The sequence below is a fragment of the Macrotis lagotis genome, chromosome 1 (genome assembly GCF_037893015.1).
Source record: "Macrotis lagotis isolate mMagLag1 chromosome 1, bilby.v1.9.chrom.fasta, whole genome shotgun sequence".
NCBI classification, from domain to species: domain Eukaryota; kingdom Metazoa; phylum Chordata; class Mammalia; order Peramelemorphia; family Peramelidae; genus Macrotis; species Macrotis lagotis.
The window spans coordinates 451,933,394-451,954,447 of NC_133658.1; the positions used below are offsets into that span (position 1 = coordinate 451,933,394).

Here is a 21,054-nt window from a genome sequence, read left to right on the forward strand (position 1 = left end):
GTATATATTTATATATTATGAGTTAATTAATATAGACACATTTCTTCCAGTAGAAATCGTTTTTTTCCCCCCTTTGTTTCCCCAGTTCCTAGCATAGTGCTCGTCAGATAGTGGGTCCTAAAAGTACTTGTTGATTGAATAATGTCCTCGAGGACCTCAGCATATTTGGCAATTTCTCCTATGTGATTTTTTTTTAACCAGACAAGACATCCTAGTAGCATGCCTTGTCTTGTTAAAGGAAAAAATATTATTCAAAATTCTCAAAACTAGTCTGAAAAAATTTAATTTTTCAAAAATTATTTTCTAAGTTAATATTCCAGGAGTTATTAAAACTTAAACCTGAACTAAGATTTTTGGCACACCCTACTTGTACAAAGCTATACAAATACAAAGGAATGAGAGGCAACAAGGATAGAGGCCTGGCCTCTGAGTCAAGATGATATGGGTTCAAGTCTTGCCTCTGGCCACTTAACTTCCCCGTGTCCCAGGAAACACCCTAAGATTACAAATCGCACAGCGATGGTCAGTTGTCATTCTGAAGCTGGTGGAGTAAATTTTCTTGCTGAGAATTCTTTGCGGTGGTGAAATCACAGATACATATATTGATATACACATTACAGATAACACGTGAGTAGGGTGTGTGCATGTGCGCGCGCGCGCAGATCCAAAAGGGAAAAATTGTAAAACCAATTCACAGAAATAACTTTTATTGACAGAAGGAATATGTAAGTAATATTATACAATGAAGGAGCTTTCGGGGACAGGGGAGTTAGGCGGTTTCATGACAAAACAATGCAGTCACTACCAGAACTGATCTGAGGTTTTCTCTTCTCAGACTGGCCCCTGCTGCGGAATGGCACCCGGAGAGCAGTGAGGTGCGGCCGCCCTGAAGCCTCACGGCCTTCGGTGAAGCCTTAGAAACCAGATGCGCTCTGTTCCCGCTTCTAAGCGAGCCGGTGCGCCGGCGGCTACTGTGCGCCTCGGCGGCGTGGCTTCGCGTCACCGACGTGCTCCCAGGCGTCACCGACGTGCGTCCCGGCAGCGTCTTCGCGTCACCGACGTGCGTCCCGGCGGCGCGTCTTCGCGTCACCGACGTGCTCCCCGGCGTCTCGGCGGCGTGTCTCGCGTCACCGACGTGCTCCCCGGCGTCTCGGCGGCGGACTCACGTCACCGACGTGCCCCAGGCGTCTCGGCGGCGTGGCTCCGCGTCCCCAACGCGCCTCCCGGCGTCCCGGCTTCGCGTCAGCGACGTGCTCCCCGCCCCCCGGGCCCGGGCCGGGGCTTTGCGGCCGCGCCGGCTCCTTCCTCCGGCGTCCGGATCTTTCCCTCTGAACATCTTCAGGAGGGAAAGGCTCCCTTTCCCCGGCTCGAGTGTCACTGGGCTTCGGTGGTGCGTGTGGCCGCCCAGCAGGTGCTGTCGTGCGTTTTGGGGTTTTTAAATAAAAACCAACCCCCCCCCCCCAGGGGCGAGGCCTGCGCTGCCAGCGCGCCGCCCCTCCCCCTCACGGCCGCGCAGCCCGGGTCGGAGGGCGCCGGCCTTCCGCCCCCTCGGAAGGAGGCTGCGGGAGGCTGCGGGAGGCGGGCCGAGCCGCGGCGCTAGGACCCCGCAGGACGCCACGCGTGAAGCTCCGCTTTGGTTCTGCGCACCCAGACCAGCAGGGGGCGCCCCGCCGGGCCTCGTGCGGGGCCCGGACTGAGGGAGGCCCCGGTGAGCCGGCCCCTCCCCCCCCAGCTGGGGGCCGTACAGGGGCGCAGAGCCCGGCCCCCCAGCACCAGCAGCAACGTGGCCAAGAGCGCCGCCTCGGGAAAGTCACCGAAACGGAAGTGCAGAAAGGGGAGTTCGCGGGAGAAAGGCCGCTATGCTGTAGACATGGCCCCAGCCAGAGCCCCCTGCTGTGGGACTAGGCCCTTGTGGGTGGGCATCCGTGCCCCCTGAGTGGGGGGGTGAGAGGGTCTCAGACCCCCTAGGCCTCAAGGGCACCGGGCATCCGGCCCACCCCCAGCCCCCTGGGGGCGGAAGGGAAGCTTGGGAGCCGGCCGCTAGCTTACCACCCGGAGGCTTGGGCCAGCTGCCCTTAGGGTGAGACCCAGGACTCGCTCGCGATTCATCTCAACGAGAGAGCTCCTTCACGCGGAATCGCCTAGCATAGATCCTTCTAGGTATACTTTCCCTCCATTCCGTTCTACTTTGATCCGGATAAATGGATCTCTTGCTTATCTGTTCCTTGTGGACCTAATATTTGGTGAGAAAGCAGTATATAGAGCTTGGGGTCCTTCTCCCCTCAATTGAAACAGTGATTAGGGTTTGGTTTGAAACCCTGCACTCCACCCCCGCCCCCCCAGATTAACAATAGTAAGAAAGAAGAGTATACCTTTCTTTCTGACGAAAGCAGAGTAACCAAGCTTTTCTGGCCCCAACCTCCTGCTTCTTATCCTGGCAGGAATTAGTCTCCATTAGAGAACAGAGAGGGAGAAGAGTCCTGAAATGTCTTATTTCTCTCCCAGTCACACACACACAACACTAACATGCTGCATGTGAAGGGCAGTCCTAGAATACTGAATTTGGGGAATAGCTAATAATCCAGTTTTTTGGCACTGTGTGACAGGAGTCATGTGAAATGACTGATAAGGTATGGAGGATCTGGATTGTGGAGGGTCTTGAACATCAAGCTAAGTAGTTATCCTAGATCAGGGGTTCTTAACCCTCAGAGAATCTGTGAACTGATAAAACCTGGATGAGAAAAAATTACATATTAATTTTTGCTGTCCTTTATCCGAAATTTAGCATTTCCTACAATTATGAATTAAAGAAAAAAATTTTTAAGGAGGGTGGGCCCATGACATAGACAATATGGAGACAATAGGGAGCCACTGAAATTTTTGAGAATGACATGGTCAGATCTCAACCATAGAAAGGTTATTTTGGCAAGCTAAGAGATATTGTGAAAGTAATAATATGGGATTTGGCAATGGACTGGATTTGTGGAATAGGGAACAGTGACTAATTGAGAATGTTAACTTTGATGACTGGGAGTCATCTACAGAATGGTAATAATTGAATACATAGGGGCTCATGAGGTTACCAAGTGAGAAAGGGTAGAAAAAAGAGGGAAGAGGATCCAAAACAGTGCTTTAGGAGTATACCCCCAGGATCAAGATGTAGATGATGATCCTGCAAAATAGATTGAGAAGGGGTAATCAAACAGGAGGAAAACAAAAGACAAAAATCATGAAAACCCAGAGAATCGAGTGTCCAGTATCAGTAGTGTCAGATGCTACAGAGAGGTCAAGAAAGATGAGGACTGAGAAAAGGCTATCAGACAGGGTAATTAAGAAATTATTGTAATTATTGTTAGGTTCCTGAATTTAAATCTGGTCTCAGATTTACTAGCTGTGTGATCCTGGACAAGTCACTTAACTCTGTTTGCCTTAGTTTCTTCAGGACAAGGAAATGGCAAACCACTCCAGTATCTGCTGACAAAACCCATGAAGACTCTACTATAACTGTACAACAGAGTGAGATTTTTTTTTTCCAGGAAGGTCTCTTGGACCTCACCAATTGTCTCCAGGACCTCATCTTTCAGTAAGCTTGAATAAACTCTGAAACTCATTCTTCAGTACCCTCCTGGGCCCTAACAATCCTTCCTCTCTCTCTGAAAGAGGGTGGAGAGTAGAAGTCCTCCAAGAGTCTCCATTTAAAGAGGAGACCCAGGGCTGCTACCTCATCATACCATCATACCCTCACTCTTTCTGTTGCTTTTCATGTTCTCCCATTAGATTGTGGGCTCTTTGAAGGTAAGGACTGTCTATTGGATTAGAATTTATAGCCCAAGTTTTTTTTTTTTTTTTTTTTTTTTTTAGGTTTTTGCAAGGCAAATGGGGTTAAGTGGCTTGCCCAAGGCCACACAGCTAGGTAATTATTAAGTGTCTGAGACTGGATTTGAATCCAGGTACTCCTGACTCCAGGGCCAGTGCTTTATCCACTGCGCCACCTAGCCGCTCCATATAGCCCAAGTTCTAATCCTGGTTCCACTTCTGCTTACTGGGTGTTCTGAAGAAGTGGATGAAATAGGGGAAAGAGCATTAGATCTAAAGTCAGAAGGAATCTTTTTCTTTTTCTTCATATCCCCAGTGCTTAGTACAGTGCTTAGAATAGTAAGTGCTTAATACATATATGACTAACAGAGCTTGAGTGAATGTGGGGACAATCTACCATAGTGAGGAGAAGGGGATAGGATCAAGAGTCTATTAACAGTGGCTGACTTTGGTGAGGATGAAAGTGATTTTGTTCAACATAGATATATCGAAAGGAGAGAAGAGCAAACTCACAGAAAGTAGTTCCTGTTTTCTTAGTGATTCATGTAGCAAGGTCCTGAGAATGGGGAGGGGTGATTTGGGAGGCTTGAGGGGAGAAAAATTGGAGTTTAGTCTCCCAAATTAGTACATTCTTGGCTTTTATTGACCACACCTAGAGTTGCCTCTCAGAAAATAAAAAAAAAAAACCTAGTTCATGTGGGTTAAAAAGGGTCATTAGATTATGTATAGATACTCGAGGTAATGATGAATATTTAGGATAAGGATAGCCATACGTATAGTGAATGAACTTGCAATTTCATTGCTATCTGCCATATTTAGGTTACAAAAAAGCCTTTATTCCACTCCACAGAAATGCAAAAAATGAAGTAGTTCATAGCCCATAAACAATGCAGATTACACATTAACAATTCACAATAACCCTTAAAAAAGTTGTAAAATTCTGACCTCTCCAAGAAGTTCCATAGGGTCATAGTCCCAGCATGTAATTTTTTCCCCCAGCATGTAATTTAGAATTCCTTTAGAATAGAAACAACAACCTTAGAAACTATTGTTATCCAAGGAATCACCCCCTGCCTCCCACCCCCTTCTTCTTTTTAAGAAAGCCAGATTCCAACCAGATAATACTGAGATTCTAGAACTCAACATTATCCAGAACTTCCTGACACCCTCCCACCCTTCAAGAACTCCTAGTATGTAGGCCATCTGCTTTCCATACACACACAGCTGCCACACCGTTAAGAATTGCCATTATCTCTTCAAGAATGGGGCTGAAAGCTCATTGTTTAGGAACTTTTCTCTCCAGCTATAGGGGTGATTGCATGCCCTTTTCTTACTACCATCGTCTTCCTCAAGACAGTCCTTTCACTAGAGAAACAACCTTCATCTAGTTCCTACTTATGCCACATCTGGATCTAAATCTGCTCCTAATTCCAGATAATTAAGATTTTCCTAGAAAACAGAAGACAAAAGGGGGAAAAAAGGTAGCAAAGAATTTTATTTATTTTTCCATTTTATTAAAGATTTTTTTATTGAGTTTTGCAATTTATCCCCATCTTACTCCCCCCCCCACAGAAAGCAATCTGTCAGCCTTTACATTATTTCCATATTGTACATTGATCCAAATTGAGTGTGATGAGAGAGAAATCATATCCTTAAGGAAGTAACAAAAAGTATAAGAGATAACAAGATCAGACAATAAGATATCAGGTTTTTTTTCTAAATTAAAGGGAATAATCCTTGAACTTTGTTCAAACTCTGCCATTCTTTATCTGGATACAGATGGTATTTTTCATTGTAGACAGCCCGAAATTGTCCCTGCTTGTTGCACTGATGGAATGAGCAAGTCCATCAAGGTTGATCATCACCCCCGTGTTGCTGTTAGGGTTTTTCTTGGTTCTTCTCATCTCACCATCAGTTCATGGAAATCCCTCCAGGCTTACCCTGAATTCTCATCCCTCCTGGTTTCTAATAGAACGATAGTGTTCCATGACATATATGTGTGTGTGTGTGTGTGTGTGTGTGTGTGTGTGTGTGTGTGTGTGTGTACCACAGTTTGGGTAGCAAAGAATTTTAACCGATTCTTAGAAGACCCACATAAAGGAGTGGCTCATCTAACTTATTTCTGTCCCAGCAATATTAACCACTGGGCCAGCTCCAGTGATTGGGATTTAATCAGGAGATGTCCTTAGTCCTTCTCCAGGATATCTAACAAGAGAGGTTCATCCAATACTTTCCAAAGGGAGTTGCTCTCTTAAGTCCTAAAGGGATGTTTGTTAATCTTCATCAGGATGTTTCAGACTTAGGTATATTTGCTGGCAATTCAGAAGAAGCCAATAAATAGATGAAGATGTAAGAGATGGAATCCCTTAGGATATCAGGCTGCTAGCAAGAATTTCTGAGGGTAACAGCTCTAGAAATAGGTAGAAATTTCACATATCTGGGGTTGTACTCTAGAAGCTAGGACCTGTTCCTGAATTAGATGGGATTTGTTAACTAAGGCAAGCTTCTTGGATTTTTCATGTCCAACTTCCTTGCAAAATATTTTGAAGAAATGATCTGAGCTGGTACATAGGAAAGATAACTGGTTCTTGAATTAGAGAGCCTGGGATTTTGAATGTTTATTACATGTGTGACCTAGGGAAAGTTACACCACCTTTCTAGGGCTCCAGTCTCATCTATTAAGGTCCTTCCCAATTCTAGATCCAGGATCTTGTGACTTCCAAGCACTCTGATCTGCCAGAAAAGCTTAGGAAACTATAAAGGGTCATATTTCAGTACTTATTCCATATTCAGTGATTATATTATTCTGTATGAGGCGGCCCTGTTTTATGGTCTTCTCAATGCATAAATGGGGATAGAGATCTCCTTTCATCATGGGGGGACTATTATCATCTTTAATGACGGAGGTAACCTATAAAGGGTTTGAATATGTCAGGTTGAGAGGCACATTAAATGGACTTGCCATAATGTGAATTAGCATTGAGTGGGACTTGGCTGCCTTTCCTTCTTCAGAATTTAGCTCTCTCTCTCTCTCTCTCTCTCTCTCTCTCTCTCTCTCTCTCTCTCTCTCTCTCTCTCTCTCGAGAGCTAGAACTTTAGTCTGGCATTATGATTTTAGACAAAGAAAATAGGGGAAGGGAATTGGGGGAAAGTGCCTTGTAAAAACAAGATATGTCTTAAAAAAAATCCCTAATCTTTGGGTCAAAGTTATTTGCAGTCAAAATTGAGGCTGGTATTATTGAATTGATCTGATGAAATTTTGTTAAGGAGCACTGTAAACCTTAAAACATCATATAAATGAGAGCTATTATTCAATAAAATATAAATTTTCATAAGGATAGGGACTGGTTGTTTTTTTCCCCCTAATCTCCATTACAATAACACAATGCATATTGGATTGAATTGAATTGATATGGATACTTATCTCAGAATGGAGGACAAGGTGGAATATGTGAGCTACTGTTAATAAATGGATTGTGAAAAATTAGGGAGTAAGAGAGATATTTAAAAGAAATAGAGGAGTGTGTGTGTTTTGGCAATCAGGGAGAAGAGACAACAGAGGACCAGTAGAGGGAGTGCACATCTATCTACCTGCTCTTTTACCTCCTGTATTTAAAGGTATTCTTCTCCAGTGGACCTGCCTTGCTCAGGCGGAGCCTGAGAGTTATGAATGAGCCACCTTTCTGTGCTTTGGCATCAGCATCTGCTGGCACTGGTGTAGCAATCAACCTGGGGTGTCGGGAGGATTGAGGACAGCCAATCAGCATAAAGGGGTTAGGGTGCTAGGAGACTATGATTCTCTTAGACATCTCAGTCTCTGGGCTCTTGTAAAGCAAGCTTACAGGTGGGATTAAACTTTTCTCTTCCCACATAATCTTTCATAATCGATTGTGTAGACTTGGGTGAATCTTTCCTTGATTCTTTTTTTTGATTTCAAATATGGTATCACTTTCTGACAGAGGTGATGAAGTGAAAATGATGGAACTTTTTAGACAATGTGGGTATTTTTTTTTTTTTTAGGTTTTTGCAAGGCAAACGGGGTTAAGTGGCTTGCCCAAGGCCACACAGCTAGGTAACTATTAAGTGTCTGAGATCGGATTTGAACTCAGGTACTCCTGACTCCAGGGCGAGTGCTTTATCCACTGCGCCACCTAGCTGCCCCATGTGGGTATTTCTTTTGTTGAACTATGAAGATCTTTATTGGGGCTTAATTCATCGATTGCTTAATGGGAGAGAGGCAGAGGGATAGGCAGATTTAATTGCTTGTTAATTGAAAAATAAAGAAAATAAATTTTAAACAATTTAAGATGTGGCAGTGGTCTGACTATTATACGCAATAAAATTAATATGGACTCACATATGAAAGGAATAAGCACAGGAAGAATGTGAATAAAAAAATGAAATATGTGGTCTCAGGGATTGGAAAACTTTATGTTGTCAATGAATTGTGGAATGCAAGCCCAAGACTAGGAACCAGGAGTTCCAAATTCTAATCCTGATTCCACCTCTGAATTGCTAGGTGATTGTGAAGTGTGTGAAGTAGTGGATTAGGTATTAGACTTGGAGTCAGGTAGATTAGGTTTGAACCCCACATTAGATGTTTATTAGTAATGTGATAAGGCACTAACTTCTTTCAGGTTCATTTTCATCATCTGAAAAATATGAATGATAAAAGTAAGTACCTGATAGGTTTATTTTAGAGATCAAATGGGAAAAATATTTAAAATATACTTCAGGGGCAGTCAGGTGGCGCAATGGATAGAACATCAGCCCTGGAGTCAGGAGGACTTGAGTTCAAATCCAGCCTGAGATCCTTGATAAAGTCACCTAACCCTATTGCCCCACCAAAACCTCCCCCCCAAAACAAAAAAAAATAAAAGATAAAATATACTGCAAACCTTAAAATAATAAATGTGAACTATTATTATTGTTGTTTTTTCTTGGACAAGTCAGTAATGTCACTGCAAATGAGCAAATAACGAAAGCACATGAAAGAACTTTGAAAAGTATATACCAGTTACTCTGATGTTAAGAATTATTTGCTTTTGGGGTGGCTAGGTGGCACAATAGATAGAGCACCAGCCCTGGAGTCAGGAGTACCTGAGTTCAAATCTGGCCTCAGACTCTTAATAGTTACCTAGCTGTGTGGCCTTGGGCAAGCCACTGAACCCCATTGCCTTGCAAAAATTAAAAAAAAAGAATTATTTGCTTTTGTTTGAGGGATGTTTTGAAGGATGGTAGGATAATTCCTAGGGGCTGATCCAAGGCAGTATGTAGAGTGGAAAAAGCAATAGATTTGGAGTCAAAGGCCTGAGTTCAAGTCCCATTACTTTTTTCACTTACCCATATCATCTTGAGTAAATCACTCATGGAGGTAATTGGACTAGCTTCTAAGGTCCTTTTTAGTTAAAAATCCATGAACTTTCAAAATCTTATAGAACCTTCTATCTTATGCTGACCCCTTAATATTTTACAAACATGCTTGTGGAAAATCTCTGCTCTCACATTCCTTAGATTCTCCCTGTAATAATACTCTACACTAATGTTGTTTATTGCTTTGCTGACTCTTGCTTCTTTTCTACATGGTGAAGTCATGAATAGGGCATTGCAAAAGCGAAATCCCTTGAATGTTTCTTTTGTTTTTCTATACTATTACCCTCCTGGTGGATGATGACACCATGAGATTATTTATGTTTGTATTAGTGATTGACTATCAGAAGAAACATCTGGGGAAGATCTACCAGGATGGTTAGGAAAAAAAAAAAGGAAGTGATGAAGAGGCAAAGAACCTTTTGTGTGTTTGTGTTTGTGTGTGTGTGTGTGTGTGTGTTTGTGAAGTATATAATATAAGTTATTTGTATGATTCTGTTCTTTTCAATTGTACTTCTCTGTTAGAAGTTGTGTAGGATGAGGAAAGAGACTTGAAGTTGAAATCAGATCCTTGGAGTTTAAGTCTTAGGGCCTACATTTATGAATTGTGTGGCCTTGAGTCTCAGTTTCCTTTTCTTCAAGTTAAGGATGATAATAATAAAAAATCTTGAATGACCTAGCTCATAGTATTACTAATAAACCAGAAAGCTCAATTACAATAATGTTGAATGGTAATATGAAAGTGACTATGGGTTATGGAGTGGAAGGCAAGATTTATCAAGGCATTAAGTATGACTGGATCTTGTGTTAGCTCTCACCTGGCTAAATTTGGAGAGGCTAATCACTAATTAATTTCTTGGACATTAAAATTCATTAGAAATCTAAGAAATGAAATATCCACACAGATGAAATACTGAATCCTTGAAGTATCAATTTATTATCATTTTTCTTATAAAATAAAAACATAAATTTGATTGTGAACAATTATTTAGAAAGGATGTTAAAAGAAGCATGTGACCCTGCATCATGCTGCTCCTTAACTTTCCTGCCCAAGGCTTCTTGATTTTGGTACTTTAATTTTTGTACATCTTCTCTGGTTTCTCTTTGGACACTCTGTAGAGATTGACAGGATGGTAGCTGGCAGTCATGTTGTAGAGTTCAGCACAAGCAGAACTTGTTGGATCTAGTCTTTTTTTTTTTTTGCAAGGTAAATGGGTTTAAGTGACTTGCCCAAGGCCATACAGCTAGGTAATTATTCTGTGTCTGAGTCTGGATTTGAATTCAGGTCCTCCTGACTCCAGGGCTAGTTCTCTATCCACTGCACCACCTAGCTGCCCCTGTTGCATCTAGTCTTTAGGGAACTAACTCATGGAAAACAGAGAAAGGAAATGACCAGTTCACATAGCCCCTTAGTGAGACCAAACACAGCCTTTAGCCTTAGTGTTCCACAAAAAGGAAACCGAAAGATTCCAGGCCTTTTTTTTTTTTTTTGCCACTTGAGGTAGGATATTGATTTAATTACAATCTCCCCGACCTCATTTTCTTAATCTGTAAAATGAGGCTCTGGGAATAGATGATCTCTAAGCTCTCTTCCTGCTAAAACATTTAGCCACCCATATTCCTGGGGTTAAATCTGTCTGTCCATAGTGCCTGCTCCGTAAGGAACTGTGGGGGATGCAAAGGTAAAGATGATTTCCTGGCTTTCCAGCAAGGTGTAATTTAGCTGCTGGATTGAGGAGATAAGCGTTGTAGTCGGGCGGGACAGTAAGTGAGAGCAGTTCGGGTGCGGGGGCATCGGCTGGGGCCACGTGAAGGAGGCAGGACTTAGAGAGCCGAGAGCATTTCAGGCGGGCCATGTGGGCATGAGCTCAGCCCGGGGCGGCTGCAGTGGGCTTGGGGTGGGACATCTAACATTGAAGGCAGGAGGACCAAATTCATTGCAGGACGCTCTAGCGAGGTGTCCAGCTCTTCATTATGGGGAAGTTCGTTGTTTCAGATCTTTTGCAAAAGATTTGATGGATGTTCATGGTGACGACAGTCTTGTAGAAATGGGCAGCATGAGCTCAGTGTGTTTGTGCTTCTCCCCGGTTCCCCGCGGCCCCTCGGGTGTCCCGGCCGCGGCTCCTCGGTCGTGCTGGACGCTGCTCGCGGTACCGGGCCGGGAGGAGGAGTCCTCGGCAGCGCCCGGCCCGCTTTTCTCCCTTCTCTGCCCTCCTCCGCCCTCTTCGCTCGCAGTCCCTCGTGCTGCTCCAGGCCGAAGGGATGCTTTCCGGGCCCCTGGGCCAGACGGAAAAAAGAGAGGGGTAAAGCGGGGTGTCGGCGGCTCGGCGAGGCGCCCCGGTGCCCGCGGGCGGGGAGCCCGCCGCGGCGGCTCGGCCCTCGCGGCTCCCGGGCCCGGCGCGGGGCAGATGGGCGTCCCGGGGGCCGTCGGGGATGCCCTGGCGGGGCAGCTGCGGGAGCCGCTGCAGGGGCGGCGGCGCACATGGCTGAGCGGCAGCCGCGGTTCCTAGGAGACCGGGCCGCGGGGGGGCGGGAGGGGGCGGGGGGGGCGGAGTGGGCTGCCGCTCTTAGCCGCTGAGAGGGCTGCAGGGAGCTCTGGGGAAGACATTTTCTAGCGCCGCTGCCTGTGCTTGCCGCCGGGCCCGGCTGCCGGACCGAGTGCGCCGAGAGCCGGGCGGCGGGGAGTGCGGCCATGCCGAGTCACCGTCCCTGAGTCCAGCCCCGTCCCCGCGCTCTGCCCGCAGCGGCTGCCCGGGACCCGCGGGCGGAGAGGAGCCGGGAGCGGGGCCGGAGAGCTGCGGCCGCGGGAGCGGCGCACGATGGAGGGCGAAAGGTGTGTCTGTGTGTGTCTGTCCGTGCGCGCGCGAGGGGACACCGCAGTCCCTCTCCTTTGTATCGGCTCTGGGGTCGGACCCCGGAGAGCCGGACCGCCGCCCCGGGCAGAGCCGCCCCGGGCAGAGCCGCCCCGGCCGGAGCCGCCCCGGGCAGAGCCGCCCCGGGCAGAGCCGCCCCCGGGCAGAGCCGCCCCGGGCAGAGCCGCCCCGGCCGGAGCCGCCCCCGGGCAGAGCCGCCCCGGGCAGAGCCGCCCCGGCCGGAGCCGCCCCGGGCAGAGCCGCCCCGGGCAGAGCCGCCCCGGGCAGAGCCGCCCCGGCCGGAGCCGCCCCGGGCAGAGCTGCCCCGGCCGGAGCCGCCCCGGCCGGAGCCGCCGGACCGGCTCCCCGGATGCAGGCGCAGGTTCGGGCGGCGCGGCCGGGGAACCCTCCTTTCCCGGGCTCTGCGGCGGGTCGCGCCCAGGCCGGGGCCGAGGCCGGCGCGCAGGGCTCGTGCCCCCGCTGGAGCCGCCGGGGCAGCCCGGGAGGGAGGCCGGGGCGCCCCGGGACTCCCCGCTTGGCTGCAGTTTCATTTTGGTCCCGTATTTAAAAGTCCCACGCAGAAAAGGTGTTCTCTGTAGGAAACCCGGAGCCCTTTTCTCCAGACACGGAGAGCGGGAATAGGAACGGGACTGCTTCAGCCACACAGACAAATAAATCGCCAAAAATCCAAGCATTGACGGACCCGATGTGATTTTTTAAGAGACCGTCTCTGCTGTAGGGTGTGGATATGTCAGCGAGACGATCAAAACGTCTCTTGTTGTTGCTTATTTTTTATGTTTTTGGCGGTGGCGGCTGGGAAACAAGATGAATGAAGTTTCACTTACATAAGCTATCCAGGACCGTGCGTTTGTGAGGCTGCCCGGGAAGCCAGGGTGGCGGCTCTCAGGGCTCACAGTGAGATGGAATGCCACCCCAGGGATGTGGGTCTCTGGTGAGCAGAACCCCAACAAAATGACAATCGGCCTAAGTCGGTGGTAACCAAAGGGCGGTCTCTGGGCCAACTCCGAGTGCCTCCCCCCCCCCCCCCCCCCAACTCCTGCAGCTCTGCGGGAATCCCGAGCTGCACTGTTTGTCTCTACAGCAGAGCCTTGTTGCTCGGGTCTCCCAGTCGTGCAAAGCTTGTTTCATTGCTGTATCTCCGGCTTGTGTCTGAAGAGACCCCCACAGCACAGCACATTTTATTGGTGTCATCCTCACAGAGAGAATCCAGATGCTGTCCAGGAAAGAAAGTACAGTCAAATGGATTTTCGTTGCTTGAAAAGGAAACATCAACCAAAGACCCATGCCTCAAATCTTGCTCCATTGGCAATGGGCATTCTATGTTACTTTCTCTCTGAAGGACCGATTATTAAAGGTTGTCAGGGAACCACAGTTTTGGAAAATTGTTTTCCCAACCTAATGGGGGTGGAGGGGAGAGTATATGGAGTTCTGTACTTTAAACATTTTTTTTCAGTCTGATAGGAACCCTGATATCAGCAGCCAGAAACAGACCTTATTAAAGCCCTGAGATAGAGGGAGATGTTTGAGGCTGAAAAGGGGTCACTTTGTGTGTGAAGTTGCAGAGAAAGTCAGGTGAGGGCAGATGGAGGTCTGACTTGGAAAGTAGGAAGTGATGCTCAGGGACTCCAGTGGGTCTGGGGGTAGAGGTAGTAATTATATATTTGTATAGCTCTTTCAGGTGTATGGGGCATTTCACATATATTTTCTCATCTGAATCCCACAGCAACTTTTGGAAGTACGTGTTTTTAATCTTCACTTTACAGATGAGAAAGTGATTTCACTAGAGGTCATATAGTTAAGGGTTTGAAGCCTTCCTAACTCCAGATTTTGTACTCTAGCCTCTATATTCCCCCTCTGAGAGTATTAGGTCAAGGTTCTGATTTTATATTTATTCTGTATATACTTAAATGTGTACTCATTATCTTCCCTGATAGAAAGAAAAGTCCTTAAGAGCAGGAATTATTTCTATTTCCTTGGACTAGTGCAGTATCTGGTACACAGTTAGAATGATAGATTTAGAGCTTAAAGGAACATCAGTGACTTTTCATTTTTAGATGAGGAAACTGAGGTCAGAGGATTTAAATGACTTGTCCAAAATCACACAGCTGGTAATCATCAAAAGTAAAATTTTGAGCCTTGGTTCTCTGACTGCAGTCAACATTGGTTCTACCACCTTTTTTTACTGACATTTTCTAACGGCTTGTTGATTGATTAATCAATTAATTAATCAATCATCAAAGATCATAAATATTGACATGAGTTATTGACCTCCCAAATCCAAAAAAAAAAAAAGGGAATCCTTCCTCTCCTTCCTCAGCAGTTCATGATTTAGTTGTTCTCCCTACCTTCTCTTCTTAACCCCCTCGTCCATCTTAAGGAGTTCAGGATTTCTTTAGCCCTTGAATCTATTAATCATTGATTATTTAGGAGCCTGTTTTTTCAAAACCCATTGCTTCCCTGACTTCCTTTTTGACATGTCCCATTCATAAGCACTTTCATAAGAGACAGGTTTGGGAAGAGAAATTCAATCTGGCAATTTCCCACTATCACCCTGTTACTCCTGCTGTACAGGCTTGAATAGCTCACAGTTCCCTACTCCTTAGAGTGAAAATTCCCTCACCATATGCTTCATAGCTTTATCTTCTGTTAGAACCTATGAGTCAGAAAGATTCATCTTCCTTTGAATGTGACCTCAGACTTTTACTAGCAGTGTGACCTTGAACAAGTCACTTAGCCTTGTTTGCCTCAGTTTCTTCATCTGTAAAATGAACTAGAGAAGGAAATGACACACACCTCCAGGATCTTTGCCAAGAAAACTCCAAATGGGGTCACAAAGAATCATACACAACTGAAACAATAAACCTAGTTTGCACTGTCCACTCACTCTGTTCTTATTATGTTCTTATTGTAGAATAATAGCGCCACATTCTTTAATGTCTTTTTGACTAATTCTTGTGGAATGTTCATCCTTCTCTTATCAATCAAACAAACACTCATCTTTCAAAGTTCATCTCTAGACCTTACTTTTCCATTGGGTTTTATATATTGTACCAACTGATTTTGCTCTCTTTTCTGAAGAAGCAGAGGTTAGGGTTAGTGTCATCCAACTTACTCACTTTACATCAGAGGAAACTGAGATAAAGCAAGTCCCCATGATGCTTACATAGGAAATAATTAGCAGAACCAGGATTTAAACTCAAATCCTCTGACTCCCAAGTCCTGTGAATTTTTCTGAGCACCTTCCTGACTTCCTTAAAATCTCATTTCTTTGTACATAGAAAAAAAGTCCCTTTATGAACTTTTCATTGGTTGTTTTTAAATAAAAACATTAAAAAAAATCTAAAGGTTTTTTTTTTAATGTAAGACTCCTTAATGCCCTGAGAATAGTTTGTATTTTGTTGAGTTTGTTCTTCATCCTCTGTCTTTCTCTAACTATTTTAGTCATGTTAGCCAACTATACTATAAGAGAAAAATGTAACATCACCCTGTTCTGAAGGTTGAATTTAATCTATCAGACCTTACTCTTGCCCCTCATAATTCCCTCCTTTCTTTTCCCTATTCACATCCTAATACTATATACTCCTACCTTTATTCAATTCAGATCTATTAACTACAGCCTATATTTACATTTCCCTTTAATGTTTGCAAAAATTTTGCATAAATTATCTAATTTAATTCTTAACACTATTTTGAGTTTCCCATTTTAAAGATAAGGAAACTGATGTTCAGAGAGATTTAGTGATTTGTCTGCTGATACATAGGCAATCAATATCAGAGATGCCCCATTCTAATAGTTTCTTACTCCTTGGCTAGTTTGGCATTCTCTGTTGTGGGTTGTTACTCTTGGATCTCACCAGGATTTGGTATATACTCTCTCATATTCCACAGAGAGCCTCCAAGATATTTGAAATATCTTGTTTCTTTGTTTAAAAGGGACTTAAGTTGTTGGGAAATCTTTATCCACACCTCGGCATGTTCTCCTTACTTTCTGCTGCCCCCCACTCCAAATCAGACCTCTAGGTATTTTGCCTGGGAGGTGTTAAACTGTGCCACTTTGCATTTCCTGAGATCGAATTGTCACATTTTTCACCCATATCATTTTACATCCTTTCTCTACACACACCCTCCCCCCTTCTCCCTCCTGTTTTTGCTGTCTATATTTGTTTGAAAACTGTAATCAATCAGTACTGTCATTGCCTCTGGAAAAGTTTTGTTAATTTGACTGCCTTATAATTCACCTTCTGTGAGATTTTCCAGACCAGAAGTCCATTCATGATCACCACTCTTTATGTCTGTGGTTTCTTCTATTAGAATGTCAGCTCCATTTTTGTATCTGTACCCCATCATTGAGGGGAATGCTTGTCCCAATAAGCACTTAATACATTCCTTATTCATGAAATAGAACCATTGCTCTAGAACCATTGCTTAACATCTTCCCCCTGCCATTTGTGCACATGAAAGAACTAAAGTACAGAGAAGTTAAATAATTTGCCGAATGTCCCAAAAGTAGTAAGCGAACCAAGATTTTAACTTGGGTCCTGTAATTCCTTTAAATTGCCTTCAACAGACTAGAATCTTTAAAAAAAATAATTAATTAATCTTAGGTGGGAGCCCCTACCAGGCTCAGCTTTTCTTCATATTCTTTATTCTTTATGCTGAAAGGAGTGGCTTCAGAAGATGGAGAGAGGTGAATGTTTTCTGCTTCATAAAAGAAAATGGAAATTGCCCAGCTCTTAGGTGCCATGGTGACCACTTCCCCAGACTGGAGAGTGTGTCTAGATCTGGAGAGCTAGAAGTAATAGGCATTTACCCTGGCAGGCCATGCTGGTTTCTAACTCAGTTGTAGTTATCTACATCAGCCATGTGACCAGGTGGAAAGAATGCAGGCTTATGTTCTGACTTTTCCAGGATTCTAGGAAAGAGCAACTTTGGAAGAAATACATGATAATGTGGAGCATTTGGCCTGTCATTTTTCTTTACACCCTGCTTTGCCTATTACTTGATGATTTCTTTTGCTTAGAGTTTGAACTGAGGCTTTAATTGTAAAAATGCACCTTTGGTTAGTTGTATTTTTTTCAGAGTCTCTCTCTTGTGGACTTCTTGTATGAGGTCACCGTACTGGGCATAGTGTGATGTAATCTATATTAGATGACTACAATAGGAGATACAGTGCCCTAGGCAATGGCAGCAGTGTGTGTGTGTGTGTGTGTGTGTGTGTGTGTGTGTGTGTGTGTGTGTATATCAAGGCAGAATGTGACAAGTGTGTAGAAGGGATGAGAGACTGGGAGGAAGAAAGTTAAAGTGAGCTAGGGCCAACCCTTGTGGAACTTCCCTCCTAAAATTCCATTCAGAATGCATTTATGAAGTGCCTATTGTGTGAAGGGCACTGTGCCAGGCTTTGGGGATACAAAGACAAAATAAAATACAATCCTTAACTATAAAGTGTTTACATTTTCCTGTTGGGGTGGTGGTGGGAGGATTGAGCACATAATAGTAATTTGGGCAGAGAAAAAACATTGAGAAGTAAGGGGATCAGGAAAGGTTTGCCTTAGGAGAGGGCCAAAGGTGAGCCTTGAAGGGAGGGGATGTTTGCCTTATTTCCTGTTTGATTCAGGAAATTTTATGTGGAAGATTTGATGTCCTGTGAATCACTGAGAAGATAATGCTTTCTGAACTCATTGTTATATCTTCTCCATGTAAAAGTACATGGGGAAACATGTAACAAGCATCTAAGGAAGATCATCCAATCACTGGATTTCAGAGTAGAAAGGAATCTCAGACATCATCTAAACCAAGCCCTTCTATTTTACAGATTAGGAAATTGAGGACAAGAGAATCAGTTAGAAGAGTGACTTGTCCAAGGTCACATAGTCAGTGTCAGTAAGAGATAGGATTTGAATCTGTGTTATAGGATTATAACATATAACTCTAGAGTTATATATAACATACAACTCTTTAGAGTCCTAAAGTTCTAATCCCCTCTAACATTTTACAGTCAAGGATGAGGCCCAGGGAAATTAGGTGACTCACTTAGGTCACATAGTTGCTAAATTGCAGATCTGAGATTGAACCTCGGTTTTTTGACTCCCAGCACTGTTACCACTTTGGATTCTCGAGTGAAAAAAGAGGTGGTTATTTATTTATTTTAGGAAGTTTGTTGTGCTCATTCATAAACATTCAAGATATTTCTTAACACTTTACCTCAGAAGTTATGGTTTGGGACCATTTGTTTAAAGAAAAAAAAAAGAATTTCCATACTATCTGAAGCTGATATGTGTTTCAGACTTGATAATTTAAAAACAAACTTTTCATTTTGGAAATACTTGAGCAAAACAGTTTTCAAGGGGAAAAACCCCAAACCAAATAAAGACAAGCTTTCCTTCCATCCATTGCCCAGATTTTGTGTGTTAGGATTTAATAGAGTTTGGCTTCCCTAGTTTTAGATTCTTAAAATGTGCCCAAATAAAAAGATTTTTAAGAAAATTTTCTAAAGCTAATTGCTTGTTTGATGACATATTACCATTGTAGATCTGATACCAGCCTTTTGGTTTCCTAGTGAATTCTAGAACTAGGTTAAACTGACCTGAACTGGAGTGTGCTTGATCACAGGCCTTTGTCCTTCAGCTTTTTAGAATTTAATAAATCTAAAGACCTAGATATTTGAGGCTACACTGCTCTACATCAGAAATATTGATAAATTCTTCAAACAGCCCTGCTGTTGCTTTTCATGTAATGAAATTCTACTATAGCATATGAATCAAAATTTCACACATGGAAAAGAAATTTTCTTATTTATACCCAATGTAAATTTGATTTCTAACATTTTTTGGTAATAATAAAAACTGCATCTTCCTATATTCTTTTTTTCACCATGACTCAGTCTAAATGAATATTTTACCCAAAATATTGTTTATAATTTTTGTCTGGGGTAGACTTGGGGGAATATGATTAATGTCTTTAATTATTTGAATTCCAGTCCTATTGAATTACTCTATACATAGAGAGTTGGACGTAGCTTAGAGAATTTCTATTCATTGTTCAGTTTGGACCATATGCACAAGATGATGAATATGGAATAATTAAGAGGGGAAAAGATTAAGATGGCAAGACTCACAAATTGAGAGTTGACTCCATGTTACTTGCCCTCAAGGAGCTAGCAGTAGAGATAAAAGTCTGGAATGCTTGCCTTACTAGCTTCCCTAAATGCAATTAAAATCCCATCTTTCTGAGGAAACCTTTCCCATTTTAACCTTTTCCCTCTTAATTATTTCATCTTCATCTTGTGCATAGATTGTTTGAACATATTTATTTGCCTGTTATGTCCCTCATTAGATTGTGAGCTCTTTGAGGACAGGGATTTACTAGCTCTTAGCACAATTGTTGTTGCTTGTCCATTGTTTTTTTTTTTTATTTTACTATTATTATTATTATTATTTTTTTTTATATTTTTGAAGGCAATGGGGTTAAGTGGCTTGCCCAAGGCCACAGGGCTAGGTAATTATTAAGTGTCTGAGGCCGGATTTGAACTCAGGTACTCCTGACTCCAAGGCCAGTGCTCTATCCACTACGCCACCTAGCTGCCCCTTGTCCGTTGTTTTGGAAGAAGACCATGTTGTCAAGCAGGTGAGGCCATGACATGCACATGAATTGAATTCATGGAGTGGGTTGTGCTAATCATCAGCTTTGCTTTCTCCTACAGAACCACCTGGATCTAGTGTTCAAATATGGATCAGGATGACTGGATGTAGCCCTGGATGGGAGGCAGTCAGGGTTAAGTGACTTGTCTAAGGTCACACAGCTAGTAAGGGTCATGTGTCTGAGGTTGGATTTGAATTCAGGTCCTCCTATATCCAAAGTTGGTGCCTCTAGCCACTGTAGCACCTGGTCTGGTACAATGATAGGTGTTTAATAAATGTTATTAACTGATTAAAATGCCAATGTAAGTAACTATAATATATAACATTACATGTTAAGTACTTTGAAGAATCAAAAAAGTGCTATGGGAGGTTTAAGGATAAATATTATTGATTGGGAGAAAAGGGGGATATAGGAAAGACTTCTTGGGAGAGAGTTTGTAATAACTAGCATTTATATGCTTTTTTTGGGAGGGGGGGTTGCAAGGTAATGGGGTTAAATGACTTGCCTAAGGTCACACAGCTAGTAAGTATCAAGCATCTGAGTCCAGGTTTGAACTCAGATCCTCCTGACTCCAGGGTCAGTTCTCTTTCCACTACATCACTAATCTGCTCTGTTAACATTTATATAGTACTTTAAAAAGTTTATTACCCTGGGAAGTAAGTAGTGTAGGTAACATCCTCCCTGTTTTGCAGGTGAAGACATTAAACTTTAGAGAAGTGAAGTGACTTGAAGGATAAGCAATAGTTTAAGTGTCTAGAGTGGTTGAAGGAAGAAATCATAGTATGGAAGTGGAAAAGTAAGATATTTGGGGGGTTAGTGCATAGTGAAGATGTGAAAGTTGAAGAATGGTAGGAGATAATGCTGAAAAGCTTGCTTGTGGTGGACTTTGAGTACCTACGCAATATGGTCCTAATCAACATAGGAATCAGAATGCCTTTCCAGTTGGGTGTGACAAGATGAAAGTGGTCTTTCTGGGATATTAGTCTGTAGCCAGGTGGGAGAAACACTGAAGGAGGGAAGAGGCTTGAGACAGAAAGCAAGTTAGGTAGGAAGCTACTGCAAGAGAGCAGGCAGAGTGAGCATGAAAAGGGGATTGGATTAGGAAACTGGAGATGTGAATTTTAATTCTCAAGGAGGTAACAATAGATGGTAAAAGTCTGGAATGCTCTCAGCTCAACCATGTGACACTAGAAAAGTCATTTCTCCTTTGGTTCATCCTTTGTAAGAAGAGGGAATCCTGGAATCTGTTTGGGCTACCCCCATCTATAATGCCAACTTTCTGAGCCAGGCATGGTCGAACAAGAAAAGAAACAAATGCTGTACTCGGAGAATCTGACTTTGTTACTTATTACTTTTG

At 43.7% G+C, this 21,054-nt stretch overlaps 1 protein-coding gene across 4 annotated transcripts in view; it reads left to right on the forward strand.

Moving 5' to 3' along the window:
* Window positions 1-1,248: 1,248 nt before the first annotated feature.
* KLHL3 (kelch like family member 3) overlaps window positions 1,249-21,054 on the forward strand; it is a 196,021-nt gene continuing 176,215 nt past the window's right edge. The window contains exon 1 of one of the 4 annotated variants that reach the window (XM_074213498.1): window positions 1,249-1,411. Coding sequence is in view for 2 of the 4 variants with exons in the window: in XM_074213494.1 (XP_074069595.1) it covers window positions 12,006-12,019 (14 nt within the window). In the remaining 2 variants the exon portion in view is untranslated. Of the gene's footprint in view, window positions 1,412-2,045; window positions 2,161-11,778; window positions 12,020-12,552; window positions 19,683-21,054 lie in introns of those variants that run through there. The other 3 variants (XM_074213499.1, XM_074213494.1, XM_074213495.1) reach the window with 3 other exon arrangements.